Genomic DNA, 22907 nt, shown 5'->3' on the forward strand with positions numbered 1-22907 from the left:
TAATTAGTGATTCACAGTTTGGTTTTGTAAAGAGTAGATCTACTGTTGGAGCGATTGATTCGTTGGTAAAGAAGGTTATTAGAGGCTTTGAAAACAAAGATTTTGTTCAGGCAACATTTTGTGATTTAACCAAAGTCTTTGATTGTGTTGAATACACAATTTTCCTTAAAAAATTAGAGTACTACGGTATCAAGGGTTTAAGTTTTAGATTATTCAAGTCTTACTTAGAAAACCGTAAACAAATTGTTTTTGTAAACAACAATAAATCTGGTATTGCATCAGTTAAATACGGAGTACCCCAAGGTTCAGTACTTGGGCCACTTCTATTTTTACTAATGATGAATGATCTACCTTACTTTTTATCTGCTTACTCTATACTATATGCTGACGATACGACCTTCCTAAATACTAGTCCTGATTTTAGTAGACTTAATTCTATAGCTGAAAATACATGGGATCAGGTTGTGATTTGGTTTAAGGCTAATGGTTTTTTACTTAACGAGAATAAAACTCAACATATGACTTTTAATCTACAAGAAGTGCCTGCTGAGAATAACTCAACATGTGTGAAGTTCTTAGGTATATATATTGACAACAAGTTATCGTGGGAACAGCATATTAATTATATTTGAGGAAGACTCTCAAGAGTAATATATCTGCTAAAACAACTAAAAAATCATGTTCCTGATAACTATATCAGATCGGCTTACTTTGCTTTTTTTCAGAGTATAATTTTGTATGGTATATTATTTTGGGGTAACAATTATCATGTAAATAGCATTCTTTTAATACAGAAAAAGGCCATCAGAATTATTTCAAACGTAGACAAATTAGTTCATTGCAGACCTGTGTTTATCAAACTTAAAATTATGACAATAATCAATCTATACATTTACACAGTACTCCTCTATATAAAAAGTAATCACCAAAATTTACAACTCAGGCAAGACATCCACTCGTATAATACTAGAAGCACTAAATTCATAAATGTCCCATATCAACGACTGTCTAAATCATTAAATAGTTATGAGACAATTGGAATAAAACTGTATAACAAGTTGCCTGCATCACTAAAAGATGAACATATAGATAGATTTAAAAGTAAGTTATACAATTGGTTAGTTGCAACGCCCTTTTATTCTTTACAGGAGTATTTTAATTGTTCAATAGAAGTGTAACGTATTTTGTAATCTCGTGTTGAGCTTGTATTTAAAATGTATATTTATTGTAATTTATTTTGTAATGTCATTTCATCATTAATTTAGTTAAAGATCATTACTTATTTATACTTACGTATCAATATTGTACCACATTTTGACGTTGTCTATTGCTATGTATAGCTTAACGACAATAAAATTCTTTATTATTATTATTAAATTTATTTTCTGAAGCCAATGCTGTGTACATTAAATGGCCAAATTTAAAGGTACTGATTCGAACAGATGAACTTCATTTATGGATGCTAGCTCTAACTTAACGGCATTTTCCAGAGAACTGATGTTGAATTTTAGTTCAAAACTATTGTTAATGATATATTTACACTTTTCGGTATTATTTGATACATAGCGTGCTAACCAGTTAGCTTTTCTGTAAGCGGAACATTTCTTTCCTGAAATTATAATTCTGAATATTCCTGACTCTTATGTAAACAGTAAATGATTGTCAAACTAGGAGCGTCAATATGTAAGTTTTCTCCGGTCGTTTCATCTATGAACCAAGACTTTTATAAAAGATTGTATAACTGTTTACTTTGTATGACCTGGTAGCTGACACGAGTTAAATTTGTGTAATTCAAACTGTTTTTATTACAGTTTTTATTATAGTGAGTGAGCCTGTTTTATTACAGTCGAGACATTGCATTTATCCGCATTTAAGCACCGACATTCATTAGCTTAAACCATTTATTAAAAACTGTTATTAATTTTTCAGTTTTTGACTAGAATTTTTCATTTTTTCTATTTGAAATGAAGTTTCCTAAAGTATATCTAATTTCTTGTACAACTATCCTTCGATTTTTGTTTTACAATCCTGTAATATAAAAAAATCTATCTAGGCAATAAAATTTGCAACTGAAGATGCCGTTTTGTATATGGTAAATTTAAATCCTGTTTCAAATAATCTGTTGAATTTAATTAGAATTTGAAGGTTATTTAAATTATAATATAATTTAGCAGGTGCTGAATCCTTCATCCTATTATTTGTATTTAATATATCTATACCTGTGCCTTTAACAAACCTCTCTTTGAAGTTTCTTGAACGAAAATTTTAAGATTACTATCTTCCTTATATAGTATCCTTACTTGGTAACCTGTTTGTAAATCTGCGCCAAAGATGCGTCTAGTAACATTAATAAACAAAGAGCACAGCAAGCTCAAAATTGTAATTATAATTTTATTTTAGTCGTTTTCACATAAACTGAAATATTAACTAGTTTAAGAAAAGAAGAAGTAAATATCGAGATCTACCAGGGACAGCATTCTCCTGGAATGGAAGTTATCTCCCTGACGAAGGTCACAGGAAAGACATTGGTTGAAAATTTGGATAAGAAATTTCTACAACGCAAATTAAAAATAATAATAATTTTCGAATCGTGAAATGATTTCAACCGTAGAATACCTTTGCAAGCGAAGGTATTCTTAGATATTACCCTCTCCTGGAATCGGCAGTATCACCATTCATCATCACTTGATCACTCTGAGAGGTCATTATACAGAAAAGAATTAGTAAATCCTGTACGTTTTATGTGGCTCAGTTGCTTCTGTGCTAGTATGTGTTCTCGTATATACTCAATTACTATCAGAATCAAATTTCTGATTTACATACCTTTTAACCTTTACTCCACTACACCAGTTGCCATAGCACTTCAACATGGAAAACATTTTTTCTTCTCTGTATTTGTCTTCTTGTACTAGAAACTCATCACCACAATCCACGACATCATACATATTTTTCAACTCTATCAATCTTTCTACAGTTACTTCTTTGTCTTGCGTAAGTTCTAAAGAAATACAACGCAGCTTCTGGAAAATAACACAAAAAAATAAGTTATCACGTATATTCTTGATTACAATTCACGCACATTATGATAAAACTCAATAGTCGGCCAGTGTAAAGGTGGATTATGTTCAAGGATACATAATCTTACAAGTAGCAGCTATAAGAAAATCACTGTCTCCGCCTAAAAGCTATTGTACGAGAATATGCCTAAAATCTTTTAAATAAGTCATTGACACACATAAAATCATTAAAGTAATATCAGAAGCTACTTTATCATTTTGCAGTTGGCATAATAAAACATTAACGTACATAAACAATACAGATGCTCAGTTGCACAAACCGAGGATTAATCTGTGGATAGGAATAAAACTAAAGTGAATGATTGAAATGAAGATAATGTGTTGCGCCAACACTGATCTGAATATTATTTCGACAAATCATTGGATTAAGATAAATCATCATTAAACCTTGATCAACTTTTGTATACGGTTGCTTGCAGCAGATGATATCAATAATTTTTATCTTTATGTGGTTATGTAGATATAAACTATGTTACTGTGGTTATTTCAATCGTCCCTAAAGCAAGAAAGAATGATATTTGTACTAATAATCTGTAAATATTACAATAAGATGATTAAAAATATCAAATTTGCACTACTTTATTATATTATTAATTATTTAATTTATTTATTACAGTTTGTGAATTGAAGGTATTTTGTTTTTATTGGCCACCTAGCACAGGTTGACATAGTAGGTTAAATTTATATCACATTTACGGTGATTATCTTCATGAGGTCTACCCTACTGCATACCCTTTTCTTGGGCTTCATTATATTTTATGGCATACACGGCTCCATTCGTTAATTTAACAGACCTGTTGACATTTTGGATCTTTATAATTTTGCTTTATTGGCGTTGAATATGGGTTGCATATTAAATACTGCAGTTACAAACATATATAAACACAAAAAGAAATAAATAAGAAAAAAAACGGAGCAGTAAATCGGAACTATTAACTGTGTACATCACAAACTAGAATTGCTCCCATCTTTGCACTAAATTTGCTGGCACGTCTGCAAATTTTACTCACATTCTACAATAAAAACTATTGCTTGCTGGCGCACTATTAGTCAAAAACAGAAACTGAATGCCATCATGCTTTGAATAATCAGTCAAGCAGTAGCTCTTTTTTACCATCACATGTAACTACCTGATGTATACAGTTATTAAAAAAAAAAAAATGTGGTCAAATTTACATTAGCAGTGGCAGTGGATAATATTATGCAAACCTGACAGTAAATTATTAAAATAAACTTTGTTTATTTAATTGCAAAGGCCATAGTTACGTACACCATTATTACTTTCTGAAGTGGAACAAAACCAACTGATGATGCAGATGTTACCTTAAACCTAAACACTCGTAAGCCGTTGCTATTTCATGCAGCGGAACTGGGAATGCAAGTGTAAATCCAAAAATGTGAGTTTTAAAAAACTGACTGAATAGGATCGCGGTGGCAATGACGCCACTCACTTCTATTTCTTACCCAAAGTGTTTCCAAGTGGCGTATTTACCAACATGTGCAGGCAATTACGCCAAGTCTAGGATACTACTAGAAACTTGTAATAAATATTGGAACTGCTTACATCGTGTGTATTATACGAACTGAAATATTACTACACAATATGGCTGAAGCAAAAAATAATAGATTAACCAAAGTGCAAGATGAAGATAGATAGATGAAATGTAAATCTCCAAAATTGAAATGAAATTCCAAACTGAAAAGTTTTAGTCCATAAGAAGAAAAGCTAACAGTGGCACTGCATTGTGACTTAATAAAACTATACCAATATTACATGGAACACGTGGGACAAATGAAAATATCTTTGTCTTCTGCAGTCAGTCCTACACATTCATCGTGAACACACTACAAGTTCGCATGTCCAGAACATCACCGTGGTCACACATAAAACACAGGGTTCCCCCTCGCTTTCCAACAAACAAACAAACAAACAAACAAAAATCGAGGACATTTCCAGGGTGTTTCCAGGACAAGTGACCAATCTTCCAGGACTTCGACACAAGAAAGTATAACAGGATTCACAACAGTGAAATAAAAAGTATAGTAGCTTATGCAGTGAATATTAATGCAAGTACAGTATTAATACACAAAATTAAATACACACAGCGGAGCGTAATGTGCTGCTTTTCTTTTCTTTCTTTTTTCTTCTTTTTTATTATTTTATTTATTTATTTTTATTTTATTTTATTTTATTTTGCGTCGCCTCCCAGCTCCTCTTATAGCCACCCGATTCACACACATCCAGCACATTTTCATTTTTCTACATGACATTTTAATTGTGCACCGAACAAATTTACAAACAACAAAAATCTATTTTTCGTACATGGCATCTTCATTGCGTGACAGTGTGACAGATATAATTAGGGTAAAAAGGAATTATATTACAAGTTTTTCAACTGAGTATGGAGTTGTGTGATTTCCTCATCTGTAGACATTATCTCTATCTTCTTTAGCGAAGCTGCTCTACGGATAGCATTTGAATTTGTCAATAAAGTGAAGCAAGACTCCTCCCTAAATTTGGCGTTTTTCTCATGTCGTTCTGTAAAGTAATATTTAAGAAGCTGCCTGTTTACAAAAATGCTGTCATAGTTACATCCCTCAACTTAGTGCTCTGTTAGCATACGAAATAATATCTGCAAATAATTTCAAAATTTCTTACCTTTCAGGATTGGTAACTTTCTTTTTATTGCGCGTATGTTTTCCACTGAAAAGTAACTTTTCATATAGCTCTTTGGAAATTTATAATACGCATAAACAACTTCGATTTTGTTACCTAATTGTTACCAAGTATTTTTCTGTTTTTCTCAAGTGCATCCCTTTCATTATGCTTACGAACTGTGTAATTAAATGAATACGTTATAAACATATTTGGTCTAGGAATTAATTCGTGCGGTTGGTACGCACACATTGAAGCTGTAGTACAAACACAAAATACATAAATACCTTAAGAAAAATATTGTCCATCGCTAGCCACCACTTTCGCCCATCTGTCAGGCAATGTACGGATTCCGTGGCGAAAGAAGTCCTCATCCTTGGAAGCGATCCAGTCAGAGACCCATGTTTCGATATCTTCTGAAGAAGTAAACCGCTGTCCAATCAAATCGTTGTTCATGCAATCGAACAAGTAGTAGTCCGAAGGAGCAACGTCTGGTGAATACGGCGGGTGGGGTAAAACTTCCCATCCGACATTTTCTAAATAGGTTTTGACCGGTTTTGCGACATGTGGGCGAGCGTTATCATGTTGAACAATAAGTTTATCATGTCTGTTCTCCCATTCTGGTCGTGTTCTGGCCAGAGCTTGCTTCAAACGCATTAATTGTCGTCGATAACGTTCTCCATTCATAGTTTCACCCGGTTGCAGCAGCTCATAGTCAGGGTTGGCAAAAACCATGGTTTTTATTAAAAAAACCAAATAAACCGGTTTTTTTGGTTTAAACCAGGTTTATTTGGTTTCAATAATTTGCTCTATATATTCATATCATATATGGACAGAAATAAGTTTGTTTCGCCTTGATGTTATTATGCAACAGCCGGGTTATGCTGGAAGGGGTCACATAAGCTTAAAGCGGAATAAAAACTGCTTCTCGAGTTACATCCGAGAGAAATTGTACTCCATTAGAACTCGGAACCAGAACTAATTGGCCACAAATGCGATACGTCTGCCGACTCACTCACGAAGGAATCCTGATAAAAATATGTTGTACTGATCTTTACATGTTTCTTAATGTAACTGTCAAGAGTCATTTCACAAGGACAATAAGATAAACAGTTGCACAAGTGAAACCATTATACAGAATTACATATGGACAATTTCAAAGTACTACGGAGTACAGAAGAACTAATTTAGTTCAAGTTAGTTAACAACGACTTTTATCAGTCCAAATTAAAGAAATACAAGGACTTAATTTGCATATCAGTAAGAAAAGTGTATAAATATACGAATTATTTGAGTCCACTTTGGCTCAGACTCATTTATACATAAATATATACCAAAGATACTTCTCATTTCACTAAATGCCTCTCGTGGGGTCTGTATGAGTCCCCCCCCCCACACACACACACAAGTACGGCATTTCGATGTATTTTATCAATAGTAAACATTGAAACGAAACAATTTTTAGAATTTTTCTTTGATTGCAATTATACAACAATAATAACTACAAAAAAATCACAAAACAAACATTTATAAACTTATATATTAAAAAAAGTTGCTTTCGTAGTATAATCTTTTTGAGTAATGAATGGGGAACTAAGGTCTGAATATAATACGAATAATATACGGGAGTGAAACGTGATAACCCACAAATGTGTGTTCATCAAGATTTTACAAACATTTACACTTTTACGAACATTTTTCGTTTTTTGGTTTAAACCAGTTGGTTTTTTTGAAAAAACCAGCTGGTTTAAACCTTGGTTTAAACCATGGTTTAAACCACCTTGGTTTAAACCAGCCAACCCTGCTCATAGTACACCACACCTTTCATATCCCACCATATGCACAGCATAACCTTTGCACAGTGAATATCTCGTTTTGGTTGTGATGGACCTGGTTCACCTGGTTTCACCCAGGCCTTTTTTCGTTTAGGGTTCTCGTAATGGATCCACTTCTCATCACCCGTAATAATTCGATGCAGAAACCTCTTTCTGCTCTGTCGTTGAAGCAGCAATTCGCAAATGGTTTTTCGTCTTTCAACGTCTCTGTCTTTCAATTCATGTGGAACCCAATGTGACATCTTTTGAATCATTCCCATGGCTTTCAAGCGTTTGGAGACTGTTGTTTGATTAACGCCTAATGCTGCTGCAAGTTGTTCCTGCGTTTGACACGAATCCTGCGCGAGCAATGCTGTCAATTCTTCGTCTTGAAATTTTTTTGGCTGTCCAGCTCGCTCTTGGTCTGCCAAGTCGAAATCACCACTTCTAAACCGTGCAAACCACTTCTGACACGTTCGCTCAGCTAGAGCATGGTCACCATACACTTCCACCAAAATACGATGACTTTCAGTCGCACTTTTCTGCATGTTAAAGTAATGCAGCAGGACACCCCGCAAAAACACTTTATCAGGCACAAATTGCGCCATGTTCACTTAACTACAAACTGGTGTTGTTGACGCTTTAATCCACTGCCCTATACTACGAACGATACGCGATGACAGGGGTTTGCAACACATGTGTGGATACACGGAACTGTGGGACGCTCCGTTCGTTGCGCCATCTCTTGTCCACCCGCACGAATTAATTCCTAGACCAAATACTAGCAAGGACTTGAAAATGCATTCTTATCTCAACCGACGGAACATGTCTTGATCACGTGTTCCTCAATCCTAGTATAGTAATGATAGTGGTAACAGTTGATAATAGTAATGATTGAGGATCTTATCAAAGACTGCAATTTAAAAAAAAATGAGAGAGAGAGAAAAAAAAGGTTTTCAAATAAAAATAAAATGAAAGTATACAAAAATAATTATTATTTTCTATCTTATTGTAAGTTTTATTTAAATTTCATAAATAAAATTTTATTTTTATAGTATTTTATTGACTATATTTTGAATTACATATATATAGGGGCACCAAAATCTTGTTAGTGCTTAGGGGCCTCTAAGGGTCCTAATTTGGCCGTGATGTAACGTTAGATCTTTATAGCGTCCTAATTCGGTCGTGATGTAACCTTAGATCTTTATAGCGTCCTAATTCAGCCGTGATGTAACGTTAGATCTTTATAGCATAACATCTATTTAAATCTGAATTATATCTGAAGAAATCAAAAATTACATGTCTGAGTGATATTTAAAACTACTTAACTGGCTATGAACTCCTCCAATTACAACAAATGCTGCTTCTCCAGCGACTTAGTTCTTTATTTAAAAAAAAAAAAAATCTACCACAATCACGTTTTGCAATAATGACGAAGTTAGAGTTGCTTATTTCTTTATAATTACTAATATGATTGAGAAATAAAACATAAAAATCATAGTAATTAAAATTATACTTACTTTACAATGCGCTTGAACAAACTCGAAAAGCTCTTCGTCCCATTTTAGGAACGCCCACCTTATGGTTGGTGTTAAAAATATCTTAAATTCATCTCTCCACTCAAGAACCGGATCAAAAAATGTAAGCTCCCGTCCAAAAGGCATCATCTGCCTACGCTCTTTCCGTCGTATACACATGCACAGCGCATCCAGGAACAGTTCTTCCACAATGTAGTAAGCTAAAAGGACAAACATATAAATTGTCACTTAGTCATTTCTACATTATCAAATGTTATTTTATTTTATTATATATAACCTCTGGTGCGTGGGATACTGGTTTGATCCCGGCTAAGTAAGTTTGTGGTGGACAACATCGTGTCCGTGGGTTTTCTCGAGGTACTTTCGTTTCCTCCCACAATTTCATTCCACTATCATCCACTTGCCTTAATCATCCGTCTTCCTAATTCTAACGAGCATAATAACGGAACGTTAAACTGGAAGATTACTGTGGACTTCAACACTGGAAGATTTTTTTTTTTTTTTTTTGTTTGTTTGTTTGACAAAGAGTGTACCAATTCAGCATTTGCTTGATGGTACTGAGAGAAAATCTGTCAGCAGGGCGAATATCAGTAAGGGATTAAAATCCAGGAATTTCAAACAGGAAAACGAGAAGGCTCGCCATTCATCTTCGTCTACTGGATAGAATTTGATATTTTTGAAGACCAACGTTTAAACTCAATCAATCTCCGGGCTCTCATACATCTCCTACTTGTATTTCAACCACTGTAAGTTATATTGCGGAAACCATGGATAGTTCCAGTTTCCTAATTGAACCTCAACTACGGATTAATAAAGACAACATACACAATGGTGGTTGATATATAGTACAAAATGTGAAAGTGAATACAGGGTGGCCACTCAAACGGCGAGATAAAATTCACGCATATTTTCAGGTTTTCCAGCTCATAATAACATTTTTCAAGGACTTTTGTATGGAAGTTATATCATAAATTCCAGATTACTCTAAGTCTGAACAGGTTAAAAAAAAAATCTATATACCTTGAGGGCAGTACTTACGAAGATTTTTCTACTTTTTTTCATGGGATTTACCTCCCGAAGTTTGTCCCCCGATATATCATGTCCATTCACACACTGATGATATGCTCATAGTTACACCAAAAAAATTAATGTTTCATTTTCCACAATTTAAACAAAACGAAACAAACACATACTGAATGGACTGCTTTGAGTGTTCCATGTACACCTAAATTTATTATCCAATGAATATGCACAAATTCAACAAATCAAACAACTACTAGAATTTTCTGTTCACACACACACTCAAAAAAATATCTATTCTTGTAATAAAAGGAAGAACTGTGAAAAATTATAAATGTCATTGAAGCTTCTTTGACTCATCTATACACCAAAAACTCATGTTATGAGAGTTTTGAACAGGCTTTTTCAAGTTCACGGTCAATATTACTTTCAGCTTCCCTTGCATCTTCTTCTATCTTAACCTTTTACTTTCTAACTCTTTGATTAACAACTTCGTTCTTTTCCTGTTCATGTCTCTTTCATCTTCACATTCTTTCTTCTTCCTTTTCTAATCCAAAGCAGCTTTATAATTTTGTCTACCAGAACGGATAGCATTCAGAAGAGATTTTGTGATTTTTACGTTGCTGACTTCCTCATTATATCTGACACTGCTATACATAGTTCTCTGTGCAACCAGTCTCTTCTGTTATGTTCTCAACAATTCACTCCTTATTTACGGAAAAGTGTCTTTCCACATTTGCATTTCCGTGAGAGAGTATTAGTGTAGAATACAGAACCTTCATCAAGGTATCTGTCTCACCTTTGTTGGCAGAAATGACATTAGATCACAATCTGTCAAGTCTGTGACACTTTTTATCAAAAGATTCAAGACGCGTTCTGGTATTTGGATCACTGATTACAGGACAATACTGCCGAGAAGCGACATCAGCTGTGTAGCCGTCAAGCCAATTGCTCTCAACCAATATGGTTAAAAGTTTCTTGAAGCGGACCATCCCTTTACCACATCAGCAACCTCTGGATTCCAGCAAGTTATGGCTTTTGTCAACTTAAATTTCAGTGGTAATCGTTCCTCCATTTTTATGACCATTTTTTGCAATATTCTTTGACAATCCCTGTAGAACCTGATTAGTTCTATATCCTTAACATTTTTCCGACATCTCTTTATTTCCTTTTTGTGGTAAATCCTGCATCAACATTTTCTGAATTCAACAAGTTGTTTTCTTTCTGTACATCAATTTTAAAATTTTCAACGTGTTCTAGTTTCACAAATCTTTGCATAACTGCACACACACACACACACACACACTCACTCTTATGCAACTCTGAGTATAGGAAGGAAGCTAACGGTATGCCACTCTGAAAATCTGTGAGTAATTGTTCAATATTACTAGCTATGGTTTTAAAGAAAGCTAGTTTGGGGCCTAACATTGGGTTTTCAAGACAGTACTTCATAACTGCTACAAGACGGTTTGCTATCATCTTTCAAAGATGATACCTGTTTTACAAATTCTCTGAGGCAGGGAAGCATATCATGAGCTCGCTGTGCTACTTTTCCATTTAATAACCAACGGACAGGCCAATTTTTGTATGAGAAATATCCGAACTTGTTAATTCAGTATATATAGAGCTCTCCTTGCAGGAACACGCTTCAATAAATTGTACAAAGAACGCGAAAACTTTGTAATATCCCAATCTACTACGAGCATAGAACTTTAAAAGCATGATTTAATGTATGCAAGCTACAACTGTCTAAGTTTAAAGGACAAGAGTCACATTCTTCTGATTTCAGAAATGTTTTAAACTCCTGAAGGAACTTTAAATTCATCGTGGATCCATCCATAGGAACCAGTATGATATTTTCTACATCAAGGGGTTTCACAGAGTCCACGAATGCTTCTACAAGATCTGAGGCTCTACTTCGTCCAAGGAAAGCAGAAGTCAGGTAATGAGTACAAACCTTTCCCTTAGAAGTGTCCCAAAATCTGACATTGATATCCATTTGATTTTTCTGAGATACTTTGTTAAATGACTCATCGAACCTAATACCAAATGGACTGTTACCGCACATTATGTGTATTGTGTTAAGAAGTTCCCTTTTAAAATGTGGTGCTAGTCCAAACAATGTAACCTATCTTAGTACGGCTCAGTTGCATTTTTGCTGCTATTTTACTGTCTGGGAATAAGTAGGAAAATAACTGTACATCTTTCTCCGCAGGAAGGAAGGATTTATGTGTGTTAATTACTTGTAAACACCTAACGCGAAGAAGGTACTTGAAGCTCTTGAGTGAAGATAGAAGATTCAATATTATTATTATTGCCGTTAGATTTATCACAGACAAAGCCTGACGAGGAAGTTGAACACGAAACAATGCTAGTTTCTGGGCTTTCTATGCTCGACGAGGAAGCTGAACATGAAGCAGTGTTAGTTCCTGGACTTTTCACACCTAACGAGGAAGCTGAACACGAAAGTGTTAGTTTCTTGGCTTTTCATCCTGATGAAGAAGCTGAACTTGTTGTTTGTAGTCTTCTTATAAATGTGTGAACGTTGGACAAATCACAGGGTTTCTTCTTTTGTGTGTGTTTCTTCCCCTGCATATGGTTCATTAATGCTTGGCGTCCCATACTGACAACAGAAATAATAACCTGAGGGCAACATCGGCAACCTGCACTATAAACATCTCTTTCACGTGTGACTAACTAGCCAATCCCGGAGGAGTGGGTTCTGGAGTCAACCTTCTTGAAAAGTCTTACCATGGCACTGGGAACCCTTTGATGTTCTTCCTGATATTATGAATTTGAACCTGGAAAGAGTTCAATAATAGGTTCTTGTTATAGATACTACAGACCAATAAAGACTTTTTTTGAGGGGTCGAAAATAGGAGACGATTCTAAATATTTGCCCTTGTACCTTAATAAATGTTAATAAAGCCTCAAATTTATAACTTAGTTTATTCTTTAAAAATTCAAGGATCTATAGATAAATTCGCGTACTTTTTCAGGCTTTTTTTAAGGCCTTAAAAATTCCCGCTTTTCCCGAAATTCCCGACGCGTGGCCACCCCGGAATAATTCAGAGGATAACGAGGTACTGATTCAGTGCATCGGTGTACTGAGTGACATTAATAGAAAAATGCTGCATTTTGATACTCTTTTATGATTTAACACCTGAGACACACAAAAACCAGTGGCGGCCGGTGGATTGTGGTTTCGGGTGTTGCAGTACGAACGATAAGAGACAGAAGATATAAAGTTGACTCATTGACTAATAAACATAACTTTAGATGCAAATGCTATGTGACATGTTAAATTAAATAAAATTCTGTTTTTAAAAAATAAAAAATACAGACCATTTTATCCGATTAATCACCTTAATTAATTAGTAAGTTCATTCTTCTCTCTTTGATTGGAGCAAATCTGTCTAATACATGCTGGTTGAACTCTGGTATATGGAAAGCATAACCAATAGTGATAACCTTTCTTGGGATGTTCAATTCCTTGAAAGTGTCAATTTTTTCTCATGTCGAAACACCGCAGAAGGAAACTTTTTCTGAAGCCATGGGTACAGTTAATATTAATTTCAGAAGCTTCGTAGATTCACTAAATATTTTTTGTAGATTATTGCGAACGATTCATTCTAGTAAACTCAGTCCCTGACAGTGATCCGAATTCCTCTTCAGCGTCGACTGAAGAGAGTTCGTAGCAGAGATTAGTGTTATAAAAAAATGTACATTGAACACTTTATTCACAGTTTATCCAGGAAAATTTAAAATAAATTGAGAAAATGTATCTGGTGCAAACAACACTACTGCCATAAGATATCCTGTAAATTTAAACTGTATTTTTTTTTTCGAACACTCTTCTGAATTGCCCATTGCTTGTTTTGTCTAAGCCTTAATTGCAAATTTTTCCTCAGTTGAAAGCTTGTCAATGTTTTTTGTAAATTATTTACAGAAGTCATGGTATACAATTCATTCAGAATTTGTAGGTTATTTACAGAATTAAAGCACACAATAAAATTAAACCTAATAATTAAAAACCAAAGCAGCTGATACAAAATAGGTACTGGTATATGAATTGCGAATGTCACATATTCATACATCAACACACACACATGTGCGTAAAAGAAAAAAACTGCATTCCAAATCATCCGTCTTGCTTGTTACGCAATGCACGATGAACACAATATACCTCCACACAAGGCAAACAATGCTTAGCAGTGTGATATGTTCTGAAAAGGAAACCTCGAAACCCGCCAGATGAAGGATCAGCATGTAACAGAAGCCAAAAAATCAAAGAACATCAAAACAAATAGCACTGCCAGTTCTACACCCAGAAATGTTAACTGGGAGGGGTCCAAAGTATTTGAGGGAGGTCCAATACGTCTACATAATATGGAACCTGTCTTATACTGCACCCGAAAAGACGATAAGTAATTTTTATTTACTGTCATTTATATTTTTAGAAAAAAATGATAGAACGATTATTTTTATAAGAAAAGAAGAGTACATGATGAGGCGTAAAATAAAATATTTAGCCTATATCAATCGTTTCTCTGTTAAACAAGTATACTTCGTAAAGAAAGTCTACAAATGTTAGTCAAGTTTCGAAATTTTTGGGAGATCCGGCCCCGGTGGACCCCCTTCATGGCTACGCACCTGAGCATTGCTAACTAGTCCCAAATTCAATGTGGCGTTCCCCATCATACAGTTTTATGTTGAAATTATCAAGAGTATAAAATATACTTATTTTATAAAAGAAATATGTTTATATGTTTATACTAAAATACTATCCACAGTAGGGGGGAGCGATTCTACATACTGACTTATTAATATTTGATTCACAAATTACTGTAGAAGAAGCCTTCATTATCAATATAAGCTAAGAATTAACTTGTAAATGCGGGTCTACTTTCATTTGTTTTCTCCTCTACTAGATATTTTCTTTCTCATTTTGTAATTCTTCAATCACTTTTTAAAATTATTATTATATTGATTTGCTTCAGTATGGTCCCGTAATTTAAAAATATGAATGCATAAAAACAAATTCCATTTGTTAATTGTTAGTGAAAGAAAATTCAGAAATCTTATTTTGCGTGAAAAACCTTCTCGTTCACTGGAAACCGTGCTGTGTTACAGAAGCACTACAACGACCAGTCCCTTTAACTTTTGAGATAGGGGAAAGGAGACTTAACATTTGTTCCAATTGCCGCGCTGAAGGAATCTGGTCGTTGTATGCTCGCTGCAACACAATATAAATTAGAGACTCTGTGACGGATTATTTTTCGCTTTTTAAAACGGATTAACGGAACGGACAGTTACAGAAGTAAAAAATATGTTATTTAAAGTGTATATATGCAAGTATTAAAAAGTATTTTTCTGTTCTTTACTACTATCGATAATAATATTTTTTTCTTGAAATACTTTGGTTGTTGCGCAACGCTGCAACACTATCATTAGCCGCCACTGACAAGAACATCGAATTAAACAAATGTTCGCATTACAGAGATGGCCTATTCAATGTATACAAGACTGTATTATCTAGAATTAAAACACTAGTATTTTTACACTGAAGCAAGAAAAATAGCTATTCATTATTTTTACGAGTGTAACTATAATTGCTTACGTAATTCATCAAGAGGTCCACTGTCTTCACTCCTTTTAATTTCTCTGTTCAAAACAGCACGAATAAATACACGTCTTGCTGAAGTTCGTAACGACTGAGGTTCTTTACGAGGCGGCATTTTGACCTGTGCCTGGAAAGAAAGAATTACAAAAGAAATATCATATGAAAAAGAAAAAAAGAATGAGTGAAAACGAAGTCTTCACATGTTTAATAGTTAGCAACATTCGTTCATCGCACGGGAAGAATATATATATATATTTTTTTAATATCTTTTTCTGTTTCAAAATACTTGTTGATGAAAGTTCATCGGTTTCACTGGAGGTACACAATCTCCTTTGTTTCTCCTCTTAGGGGTCGCATACGGAAAGGTTAACCTTTATCTCGAATCCTGCAACAAAGAGATTAGGATGCTCCAGTAACATTATTATTTAACTTTGTTCTGGAATACGCTATAAGAAAAATCCGCGATAGCAACCAGGGCCTAGAGTTGAACGGTATTCACCAGGTTATGACATATGCTGATGATTTAAATTTAATAGGGGATGATAGGAGAACAATAGAAAGAAATGCATAGATCTTATTAAACGCTTGTAGTGACATGGGTTTAGAAGTAAATGCAGGGAAAACTAAATACATGGAAGTGCGTCGGGACCGTAATACAGCAAATTATGGATGTGTTAAAATATTAAATAATACTTTTGATAAAATGAATAGTTTCAAATATCTAGGATCAATAATTAAAAGAAGAAAACCAGTAACAAAAAAAAAAAAATGGCTGCTTACCATAGGCAATTTTTTGTTAATTTTGAATATCCCTTCATGAGCCCATGTATTTGGTCTAGGAATTAATTCGTGCGGTTGGTACGCACACATTGAAGCTGTAGTACAAACACAAAATACATAAATACCTTAAGAAAAATATTGTCCATCGCTAGCCACCACTTTCGCCCATCTGTCAGGCAATGTACGGATTCCGTGGCGAAAGAAGTCCTCATCCTTGGAAGCGATCCAGTCAGAGACCCATGTTCGATATCTTCTGAAGAAGTAAACCGCTGTCCAATCAAATCGTTGTTCATGCAATCGAACAAGTAGTAGTCCGAAGGAGCAACGTCTGGTGAATACGGCGGGTGGGGTAAAACTTCCCATCCGACATTTTCTAAATAGGTTTTGACCGGTTTTGCGACATGTGGGCGAGCGTTATCATGTTGAACAATAAGTTTATCATGTCTGTTCTCCCATTCTGGTCGTGTTCTGGCCAGAGCTTGCTTCAAACGCATTAATTGTCGTCGATAACGTTCTCCATTCATAGTTTCACCCGGTTGCAGCAGCTCATAGTACACCACACCTTTCATATCCCACCATATGCACAGCATAACCTTTGCACAGTGAATATCTCGTTTTGGTTGTGATGGACCTGGTTCACCTGGTTTCACCCAGGCCTTTTTTCGTTTAGGGTTCTCGTAATGGATCCACTTCTCATCACCCGTAATAATTCGATGCAGAAACCCCTTTCTGCTCTGTCGTTGAAGCAGCAATTCGCAAATGGTTTTTCGTCTTTCAACGTCTCTGTCTTTCAATTCATGTGGAACCCAATGTGACATCTTTTGAATCATTCCCATGGCTTTCAAGCGTTTGGAGACTGTTGTTTGATTAACGCCTAATACTGCTGCAAGTTGTTCCTGCGTTTGACACGAATCCTGCTCGAGCAATGCTGTCAATTCTTCGTCTTGAATTTTTTTTGGCTGTCCAGCTCGCTCTTGGTCTGCCAAGCCGTAATCACCACTTCTAAACCGTGCAAACCACTTCTGACACGTTCGCTCAGCTAGAGCATGGTCACCATACACTTCCACCAAAATACGATGACTTTCAGTCGCACTTTTCTGCATGTTAAAGTAATGCAGCAGGACACCCCGCAAAAACACTTTATCAGGCACAAATTGCGCCATGTTCACTTAACTACAAACTGGTGTTGTTGACGCTTTAATCCACTGCCCTATACTACGAACGATACGCGATGACAGGGGTTTGCAACACATGTGTGGATACACGGAACTGTGGGACGCTCCGTTCGTTGCGCCATCTCTTGTCCACCCGCACGAATTAATTCCTAGACCAAATAATTATAGAGGAAAACCATATTCACGAAGAAATTAAATGTCGACTAAAAGCAGGGAATTCATGTTACTATTCGGTTCAAAATCTCTTATCGTCGCGAATTCTGTCGAGGAATCTGAAGCTTAAAATATACAAAACGTTAATCATGCCTGTTGTTCTGTATGGTGCGAAACATGGTCGCTTAGTCTGAGGGAAGAAAACAGACTGAAAGTATTTGAGAACAAGATCCTGAGACGAATATTCGGACCCAAGAGTAACGGGAATGGGGAATGGCGGAAACTTCATAACGAGGAACTACATAATTTATACGGTTTACCCAACATTGTTAGGGTCGTCAAGTCTAGGAGGCTTAGGTGGGCGGGTCATGTAGCTAGAATGGAAAAAAATAGAAACGTTTTCAAAGTCTTGACTGGAAGACCAATCACAAAACGATCATTTTCGATCGGCGATTTTCAAGAATAAGACGATTTACACTGTTTTTAATACATATGATGGTGCTTAATGTACCAAACAAATCGAGAAACTGGGAACCCGAATCTCTTCGACGATATTGCATTGATGCTGCAACTCTGAACCTAAATATCATAGACCTACTTTTTAGTTCTCTAGTAAAAATAAAGACTTGGATTCTTATGCAATTTGTCCCACAGAACAAGTTTTATCCTTATCGTAATTTACTACAGCAAGAGCATTATATTGTCATGGATTTCCGAATGACAATGAGGTTCTGTTCGTGGGTTCAAGATCAGGTTCAGAGACAAAACCTCTTAACTATACTATAACCGGCGCAGTATTGTTTACTAAATAGGCATATCACGATGGACGTTATGTATTGGCAAAGTTATTAGCGATCACATCATCGGTCTGCATTTCTTGGAGGTTCCCTCATTGGAAATATATGCTGTATTTATTAATGTTGAACAATCAAAACTGTTGAGAACATTGCATTCATTACTTGTACAAATATGTGGTTTCAATATAGTAGTGCTCCTCCACAGTATACTCGTCCAGTGAGAGAGCTATTAGCTAAGTGTGGCTAATAAATGAACTGAAAATGGAGATCAAAATTGTTGCAATCCTCGACCACAGGACTTTTTTTTTTAACGACAAGGTCATGATCACAATGCCAACGACACTTCCTGATATGGCAAGTATATTCGACGTGGTTGCCACACACTTACACGCGCACGAATCTCTACATTGCCGTATACAGAAATGTATAGAAGTGGCTGGAAGACATTTTCAATATTGTAAGTTCCGCATGTCTTCACCTCATGCTGTAACCATCTGTGTACTATACGTGTTGGCAGTAAACAAATACAACGCAGACGACAGTATCGAAGTGGAGTCGCCCACAATCGCCAGTAGTCGGCAAGACGGAGATCACCGAAGGTAGCCGACATTTTAGAATAAAAGTCACCAGCACGCCTCAAGAAGCATCAATCTCCACAGGTTGATCAAACCACCAAACGCCCTTAGGCGCCTGGCCATTGGGAACACCTTACCCTCTCACGACGCTTGGTCAATTGAGAGATACCCTTCCTAAAAGCCCTACGACGCTTGGTCATTGGGTTCCTTCAACTTTCTTACATAATATATTAGAGGAAACTACTTATTGTAATATATTTCTGTATTCAAGAGGATCTTTTATAATAAAAGGTGATGGGAAAGTCCAATCTCCCGAGTATGATCATTGCTCCACCTTACATGAACTAAGAGAATTTTACATGGTGCAGGCGCCGGCGTCTATTTTTCAGACATTTCTTAAGGACTTTCCTACGGGACGCTATTTTTATTAACGCAAACGGACTTAAAAACTTTTTAAAGTGTAGTGTATTAGTGTAGGTGATAATAAGACAGGATTATATAAAGATAATATCTGTGTTGTCATAGCACTCCTATTACTCTTAGCGGTAAATTGATTCGTTTTAGGCTGGCAGGTATTTGTGCCGACAACTAGAACTGGGAAAAACACGTATAGAGAGAACGATAGCAATATGGCAGAATCAGGCTCCCGAATACCTGTGAATATTCCCCATCTAACTAGATACTCAGGTCACAGTACAGACGACCCGGATCTATTTTTATGTTATTTGGTTATTTGGCTTTACTCCAGGCATGGGGCCCCGAAAAGAAGAAATAAATTCTACCAATGTATTTACAGGATGTAGCTCTCTCAAAACTAAATTAATTTCATTGTCTCGTCCAAATTTACCAGCATATAAGGCAGAATTAGAAATTTTTCAAATACAGCAGAACGAAAATGAGTCGGTCGACTCATATTTCTTAAGGAAACTAAGGGCCATTACACAGCTAATGCCAGCGGCTTCGGAGGAACAGAAGATTCATTTTCTTTCATTGGGATTACAAAGAAATCTTTTACAGAAGATAGCCTTGGAATCATTCCAAACAGTACAGCAGTTGCAGGATCGACTTCATAAATTAGAAAAGGCTCAGGACCTCATGCAGAAGAGGAACTATGTGGAATTGTCACAGGCAATTCATTCTTTAATCGGCCAACCTAACCACCCATCAACATTTCCTTCAAATGACTTTCATAACCAAACGAATCATAGTTCGTTAATGCCAACCTATGCACAACAGCCAACTTTTACTATACAACACACCCAACCTGTTCCTTGTTATTCGCAATCGTTATCTTCTGCACCTCCATTGCAGAATATTTCCCCTCCAATCGGGAAAGTCCAATCTCCCGAGTACGATAATTGCTCTACCTTACATGAACTAAGAGAATTTTACAATATATTTTGTGAGAATTTAAATACACTGTATTTAAGGTTAATATACATATGATAGTTCCCCAAACAAATGTTTTTGTGCATTTCCCTACAACAGATAAATTTAGGGCAACATTCTCAATTGGAAAGAAAACAAGAAATGATATCCTACTGTTAAACCCCTTCTCTTTATGTGTAAAACTTTTCTGGAGGCGTTTAACTGAGTAACTAACATTCTCAGTTAAAATGTTAAAGTTCATGCCATCAAGGCCCTGGGCTGTTCTTGTTATGGACCGAAAAGTAGAGCGTTTGAGTTAAACAATGCCCGAATTCATTTTTGTTGTTGTTTGTACCTCTCAATATCTTTTGCACCACTCGATTTCAAGCACCCTACGATAAACATTGTTTACAGTTTTTTTTTTTTTTTTTTTTTTTTTTTCGCCAGTCCCAATTATGAGCAAACCAATTATTAACACTACTAAATTCTGACCATGTGTATTACACACTTTTGTTTGAGCTATTTACCTATTGAAGTTATAGAGTACGATACCTTTATATCGCAGGACTTAACCAGTTTTAATTGAATAATTTCAATTTCAATCCTCGCACAGATATTGACCAATAGTTTTTATTCCATGAGAAATGCAAAAAGGCTAATACTCACCGTAGAAGATATATAGTAGACTTTTCTTCCACATGTAATACATGGGAATGACACTTACTGTCATTGCACACTGAGTATCATTCCATGTGCTTAATTTTTTGACAGAAGATTGTTTTTACATTTATTAACTTTTTTCCCCTTCAAATTCTCCTTCATGTTTTAAATCCTTTTCGAATTTTAAACAAGCCGAAGAAGAAAGAGATTACTTCCAAAAGCCTACTTCTTACATGTAAAAGAAAACTCTACCATGTATCTTTTGCGGTGAGTATTAGCCTTTTTGCTTTTCTCATTAAATATCATCACCGCTCGCAATACTGTGATAGTTTCTATTCCGTTACTAAAAAATTACTTGTTTCACATCTGTTAAGGTGTAATTTCCTAAAATACAAGAATATACCAAAGTATTCTGCAAAACACTTGATTTCTTTCACTTATTGTCACTTTTTAACTGACACTGGACTTTTTTAATATTAGTCCATTAGCTAGTTTGAATAAACGTCTTGGTGCTGCTTAACAGTTATACATAGAAACTCACAAGAGCATCTTCAAAATAATTAATTTAATTCTATCTATCAAAATCATTTTTCCTTATAATAGGAGAAAACACTGATTTACAAAACAATTGTTTAATGTTGGATATACACATGTTATACTGTAATTCCTTCCCTTTCCTATTTTGTTCCGGATGTTAAGTTACTAGATTGTGCGAAGACATTGTGAGTAGATACAAGCTGCAATAATTTTAAGCTGTGTGTGTATCCAAAATAGTAACAAACTCGTGAAAAATATAATAAAATGAAGTTCTACGTGTTTTTTTTTTTTTTTTTTTTTTTTTTTTGGATTATGTTGTCTCAGTCTAAATTGAGTCTGAGGTCTTGAGTCTCAATGAAAAATCATTCAAAAATATTTCTTTCGGTTTTCCTGGAACAAGGATACATAACACCCGTTCTTTCATCTCATAAAGGCAAACATTTGAATATACATATATATATATTTCTAAGAGCTTACCGATATTCTATAGAAGAGACCATCTCCAACAAAACCTTAAAATGCTGTTTAATTAATTTAAAAAAAAAAAAAACTGATCTACACAAATTGGAAAAATGAAAAAGATCAATATACGAATATTAAAAGACATCTGTTATTAACAGGAAAGCAGAAAATCGATTTCCTTACCCCTATGGCTAGGATTTCAAAATGGATAAAGAAAAATACCCGAGTTCAGAATCAATTTTACAGTAAAATTAAGCACGAGTTTTGAAAGTTCTTTGACAATATTCAAAAATTATTTCAGGGAAGACTTGGCTAGACAAAAATCTACATTTATCTCTTGTAAGTATATTGAATCCTATAAAGGAATGACAAGAGAAATGTTTCACCAGAGTCAAAGGACAGATAGAGAAGGTAAAAGTAAAGAACCCTCTCACAGAAAGAATAAGTGTTCTATATCATTGTTCCAACTATATCGAGGGGAAGGTTTTTTAATCGTTCTTCATTACGTGTAACGACCCGAAACTCAATTTAGACAAAGGGGAACCTAGATCATAGATGAGACAACACAATCACCAATAAAAAGAAAATATAAAAAATTCATTTTATTTTATTTTCCACGGGTTTATTACTAACGTATGTTTCGACATACATTGCTCAAAATTATTACAGTTT

At 35.2% G+C, this 22907-nt stretch overlaps 1 protein-coding gene across 2 annotated transcripts in view; it reads right to left on the minus strand.

Moving 5' to 3' along the window:
• The window catches only part of LOC145666835 (uncharacterized), a 90594-nt gene that overhangs the window by 21402 nt on the left and 46285 nt on the right, over positions 1–22907 (minus strand). For both annotated transcript variants that reach the window (XM_081734411.1, XM_081734410.1), the window contains exons 2-4: positions 15726–15855; positions 9068–9285; positions 2824–3020 (exon numbers count right to left, since the gene is read on the minus strand). In XM_081734411.1, coding sequence (XP_081590537.1) covers positions 2824–3020; positions 9068–9285; positions 15726–15843 — 533 coding nt within the window. In that variant the 5' untranslated portion in view covers positions 15844–15855. The remainder of the gene's footprint in view (positions 1–2823; positions 3021–9067; positions 9286–15725; positions 15856–22907) is intronic.

This window comes from Thermobia domestica, chromosome 12, assembly GCF_964235325.1.
Source record: "Thermobia domestica chromosome 12, izTheDome1.hap1.1, whole genome shotgun sequence".
Taxonomy (NCBI): domain Eukaryota; kingdom Metazoa; phylum Arthropoda; class Insecta; order Zygentoma; family Lepismatidae; genus Thermobia; species Thermobia domestica.